The sequence below is a fragment of the Triturus cristatus genome, chromosome 9, assembly GCF_964204655.1.
Source record: "Triturus cristatus chromosome 9, aTriCri1.1, whole genome shotgun sequence".
Classification (NCBI taxonomy): domain Eukaryota; kingdom Metazoa; phylum Chordata; class Amphibia; order Caudata; family Salamandridae; genus Triturus; species Triturus cristatus.
This window is the reverse complement of record NC_140592.1, coordinates 453,777,736-453,783,735: the sequence shown is the minus strand read 5'-3', so window position 1 is coordinate 453,783,735 and position 6,000 is coordinate 453,777,736. Positions and strand designations below refer to the sequence as shown.

General features: G+C 40.8%; 1 protein-coding gene across 2 annotated transcripts in view; it reads right to left on the bottom strand.

Annotated features, from left to right (window-relative positions):
* Positions 1-381: 381 nt before the first annotated feature.
* CCNP (cyclin P) overlaps positions 382-6,000 on the bottom strand; it is a 290,235-nt gene continuing 284,616 nt past the window's right edge. For both annotated transcript variants that reach the window (XM_085625344.1, XM_085625345.1), the window contains one exon: positions 382-1,176. In XM_085625344.1, the coding sequence (XP_085481470.1) occupies positions 993-1,176 (184 nt within the window). In that variant the 3' untranslated portion in view covers positions 382-992. The remainder of the gene's footprint in view (positions 1,177-6,000) is intronic.

The following is a 6,000-nucleotide window of genomic DNA, read 5'->3' as shown; positions in this document are numbered from 1 at the left end:
TTGCTTTCTTAACAAATTCTCCATGTTAATATTTCCATACTTTCAATCATACCTACCAGCAATACTGTATATTTCAAATTAAAATTAATATTGAAACTAGTCACATTTAATACTATTTCAATAGTTGTGCGATCATTTTATATCAAATGATAAGCTGGAGAAAAGGATTTCATCCTTCAGTTGCTCTTTTCGGTCAAAAATTGAATAATAAAGTTCAGAACAATGACATAACAGAATAAAATGCTTTAAAAGAGGTTATAACTATTAAAGAAAGTTGTGGATTGTAAAATTCGACAGATATTAGAATATGTTGTTCCCTAATATTTTATCACTGGACATCTGACATGAGCTCCTTACTCAAACTGACCAAAACACAAAAACTTAAACGAATAAGTCTTTATTTTTTTGTAAGTGCACCATTATATAAAATTGGCCCGTTTAGTCAGAGGAAACAAGTGCAAAACAATATGCAGTTTAATATTCTTTACACTATACATATTTACATATAATACACTTAAACTATTTACTACATTTTACAACACATTTTCGAAACCATAGTTAACATTCTTAAGTGTTAGATGCCTATAGTCAATTTTCAAGAATTGCACACAATGGAAAAATAAATAAAAACAGAACATGGAAAAAAACCAAACGGAAACAAAGATAAGACATTGCAAGTTTCACTTTTTTTAAAAAAGCTATCAGGTATGATTTTCCAAGCCTGGTTAAATTACATCAAGATGCAGAGATTGTAGTCATTTGCTCTTTTCAATTTCTCCTATGTACATATGTTACTTTTTTTTATCATTTAAAAATCATTCTGCGCTCGTTTCCGGGAACAAGAGTTTAAATTGCAGCAGGAGTCAGAGAATGGACCCATTTTGCTCTTATTAATTTCTCCTTATCTCTTCAGCAAACCAAGCTTTCTGTCTGTTCATCTGGGAGAGTCTTCCCAAGTTTAAGTTTGGGCAGAAGTTCAATTGCATTTGGTTTTAAGAAAATGGGGTACAATTCACTAGACTGCTGAGGTACTGTGCACCCACAGTGGCTGGGCCCGAGCTGACGCTTGACCATGTAGACTTTGAATATTTCAGGTACGTGGCCTTTGTTTCAGAGGTGCTGGCACGTATAGCTGCATGGGCCATCAGGTGTTCGACGTGGAACAGTTCGGTGTCACTGAAGAAAAAGCAAAGTTGATAGGGTGAGTAGGGTTGTGCATACTGTGCGAAGAAAAACAACTGGTTTCACCAGTGTACAATTTTTGTGAAATGTATATGTATTCTGCAAATACATTTTGTAGGTTTGCGTGAAAATTGTAATTGCGGCCATAGCTCACTTACAACGATCATGCAAGATACTGGCAGGAAACTGGTTTGAGCAGCATATACAGGGCTTTAAGTGGGCCGGGTCTTGCCGATGCTTGTTCTAAAGGTGCTAAAATGGGTCCCTATCGGGCTCTCATTTTTGCCCTCACCCTCACGGCAAAAAAATAATCTTAACTCTGCAGCAGTACCACCCTTCACTGCCTTTAAAGTAACTCAAAAGAGACTCGTTATAGCACTTTCACAGTCTCATCATTTCAGTACTGAAGCATTTTTTATATTTTATACAACGAAGCCATGGTTGTGGCTTATTTATCTTATGCAACTAACAACCATTGGCAAAACCAATAGTTCTGACTTGTAGGTGTAGTGTGACTTGTTCTATTATATATCTTGATGCAATGACAGAAGCAGCAAAATACCAGTCAGGCGGTACACCATGCTAAGCACAGATTTTAAACGTGAGTATTTTAAGACCCGTTCTTAAATACATCGGCCGCGCCCCTTTGAGGGACCCCCTCCCCTAGTTTTTTCATTCCACTTAAAGAACTGAGCATATAGGTTGTGGCTGCCGCACATTTAAGGTTCACACTTCGCATGAGATATTTTCTGCTCGAACTGGTCTCCCGCTGGTGAAAGTAACTGGAAAAGCGCCTAAATGTGAGGAGAGAGAGCGTTACCAAACACTCAACATTCGGAAATAGCACATGTCTCTGATGTAATAGCAAAATAAATACATTTGGGAGCTTATTCATCATCAACCCCTTTGTAAACCTGTTCAGCGCATTTCATTGTGGCACAGAAAGGGAGCCAAATACAGTGATGCATGCATGAAAACTGACCCTCTTGCCTCCCGTAGACGATAATAAAAAGTCGTCTGCGACTGGAACTCAATTACCGTTTCATAACCCTGTGCCACTGCACCTGCTGCACTAATGATAGCTCATGTCTCATCTTCAAGCACAATTCTTATTCTCTGGTTTGCCAGTTGACTCATTTGGGTATTATCCATATAAAGGATGGTTGCCTGTGGATTTTGGTACTGATTACTCTAGGATTTCATTCTTAATAATGCAACTAAATGTATTATTGGTTTTGTAAAGCGCCACGAGTGTGCACGCTTCTGTGCACTTTGTATGTATGAGCAACATATTACACGTTTGTTTCATTGCTGTAGTTCACTTCGCTACAAAAGGAAGGCAGAAATATAGGATTATAGATGGGTAGTAGTAAAAAACGGGGATGTTTTTCATCACGACTGAGTGACCTCAAATAGAAGAGAAGAAAGCTTGAGTTGTCACTCTGAGGCACAAAGTGAAAAACATACCAGCTATTCACTTTTTACTTGTGTATAAGATTCTGATCAATATGGCTTTTAAAAACATCTGCCCCTGCTTTCAAAACATACACCTTCTCTCCTCTTGCATGGGTGGCTCTTCGCTATGGCAGAGGACCGTCGCCCCACTCCTTTTAAGCAATGCAAAGTACAGGAAACCTAAAATGATAATAACTTAGTTATTATCATTTTATGTTTCCGTGCTGCTTTGCTGGCAGGAGGGTGGGTGGGGCTGCTCTGCTCTCAGAGCAGGGGATGAGTGGTTTGCCTACTCCTAAGTGCAGATGATTGTTTAGCCAGCCCTCTCGGGCTGCCAAAAACAGTCATGCGCACTTTCCCTGTTCTCCATGCAGGCTGCATTACAGCCTTCATTGAGAACATGCCCATGACCCCATTCCCTGGCTGAGAGTCAAACCAGGACACTCAGACCAATCACATCGCTGCATTGCAGCATTGTGATTGGTAAGCACCAAGGCTCCCCGAACCAATCACAATGCTGCTTTGCAGCGTTTTGATTGGTAAGGGGAGCATGGCTGTGCTTCCTGTGCCTTGAGTCTGACGAGGAGAGCAGGAGCAGATGAGGGACCTGGCACGGCAAGAGTTTATTTTATTTATTTTTTTAACATTGTGCACCGTTTCTCCGACCCCCCCCTTCGCAACGCCCGCTGCGCGCCCACACCTGCCCCGCCACCACTGTCCTCTTGAAGTTGTGCCCTCTGCCCTCCATCAGAACAGAAAGTGGGCGCTGTGCTGACAGGCTCTCAAAGAGTCCCGGGATTTCTATATCAGAAAGCAACAGTGGGTAACAACTATAGTTACCCACTGTTGCTACTTGAAAGCAGCGAATGACCAGATTTAGATTTTCTTTTATTTTAAAGGAGTTTTATATAGCGCGAACTTGACACGAAAGTATCGGGTATCAGAGCGCTTTACACGAGCACCATTTGTGTTACATGAGGACACATTCATTTTTTTTTTTAGACACGGGGAGATTACACAGCTCCGAGGTCGAACGCCCTAGCCTTTAGGCCAACTCCTCTCCCCAATTTGGTGTTTCTGCTAGTGGCTCTAAGTGAGAGCCATTCATAACTTATAGAATTATAGATGGGCAACTGAATAACGGGGATGTTTGTCACTCGTGTGACATCAAATAAAGAAGATCGGCGCTCGGATTGTCTACAATGTCACTCAAAACCCCAAAGTGAAAAACATGCCCGGAATTCAACTTTGACCCATTTAACATTTTATTTTATGTATGCCCCCAAAATTTATCTGACCCTGCTATTAACAGTTACACACGGGCAAAGGAGTAATGGGGGATTCCTACATTCCAGTGCCTGTCCTACGGTACGGAATTTAAAACTGAAATATCTGGATTCTTGCCACCCAACCCCACCACTCTGTCCCTTCCCTCTAGAAGCTGTGCTTCCAGCTTTTCAGTGATGCTCAGACATGCTCTCAGAGAGCCCAGCCAGAGTAGCCTGGAATTCCTTTTTGAGGTAAAAACAGTGGCTACCCACTTTTGCTCCATCATAGCAGTGAATTACTGAATTTAGTATCAATTCATTCACACTAATGGCTCTCTGAGAGCCATGCATAACATGTAAACTTATAAACGGGCATCAATCAGTTAAGCAAATTTGGCACCAAGGGATTCTGATTGACATCAAATAAAAAACAAGAGCGAAGCTCGAGTGGTCTATAATGTCACTCAGCACCCCAAGGTGACAAAAATCCCCGTAATTAACTTTTTACTCATGTATATTTTATGTTTTCTTAGGTCTCCAAAATCATCCTCCCCTGCTTTCAGAGGCAGATGAGTAATGGGGCAACAATACATAACATTGTCTCTCCTCCCAGTCCCAGATGGAAAAAAAAAAATGAAAAATACATGGCGTTCTTCCACCTACACCCACCACTCACTGTGCCTTACATTCCTTGTCCTTCAGAAGCTGTGCTCCCTTCTTTACATCAATGGTGTGACAGGCTCTCAGAGAGCCCAACCAGAGCAGCCTAGAATTCATTTATGATGAAGCAACAGTGGTTAACAAGTTCTGTTACCTACTTTTGCAACATCATACAAGTGAAGTACTTGATTTAGAATCCATACCTTCACCCCAATTGGCTCTCTGTGAGAACCATACCTAACAATGTAGTAAGCAAGGAGTGATAATTAGGATTTTAAGAAGTCATTAGGTTACTGATAACAGTGACCCTTACAAGTGACATTACTTGTGCAATGCAATTTAACTTTTCATTCACTTGTGCATCATATTAACATCATTACGATAAAGTTAATCTGTGTTCATCATAATCATTCATTACTGTAAAGTGGCTGCATGCATACATAGTACGAGCCACACATTTTCATACAGTTTATACTTTCTCTGTAAAACTTAGTTTTTGAACAGCAAATGTCAAAACTGTGCTAGACTGAGCCCATGCACACCATCAGGATGCGTTGGCTTTAACCCTGGCTAGCTCACAGTGCTTTCGTTTGGTAACTCATGCATGCCCAAAGGGAAACACAAGAAATACTCACATTGGCATTTCAAATATTTAGTGACGCAATAAGATTCTTGTGTAAAATACGTGTGCTGCAATTATCAATAGAAGGAAACAAAACAGAGTAATCAGCATCACAAGAACGGTAAAGGAAATGAACAGTTTATTTAACCATTGTGCTGTTGTAGTAATTATATGCTTGCATATAAGCATAGTTATAGTTCTTCTCCTACCTAGCGTTCCCTATGCCAGTGTGCCTAGGGTGGGTGAATCTGCCAGAATCCCCGAGGGTAATCAACTCTACAGTTACCGGCAGGTATGTGTTATCTGAGAGGCTGTCTTGGTGTACAGCTGGGCACCATCCTTCTCAGGAGGTAAACAGGATTCAACTGGGCTGGAATTCTGGCATGGGGCGACCTCAACAGTGCGAGTGAAATTCTCCTCTAACTAGACAAAGGAGTGATGTAATTTATATAGTAAACTTCACCCATGGTGCCATGCTGAAGCCCCAGTCAGGCTGCCATTTGGGATTCTATTCTTACAGAGCTGGCACCCAATGGACAATAATAAATAAGAACATTTTGCGCAGTGAACATAGCCCTCATACAGAATGTTCAAAACTCTGATAATAGGCGTATAAAAAAGTGTAAATGGAAGCAAAATAATTTCAGAAAATATTATCCCATACAGCCACTCAAGCAATTGTGTCTCAAGTCAGTGTCAATATTCAAGAAAAGATGTCAAATTTAAACATGAGCATGTCAAATGGTGGTGTTCTCGACTGGGCCTAATGTGACCACATAACACCCACTCCTTGGACATAAGGAGATTAAAAAG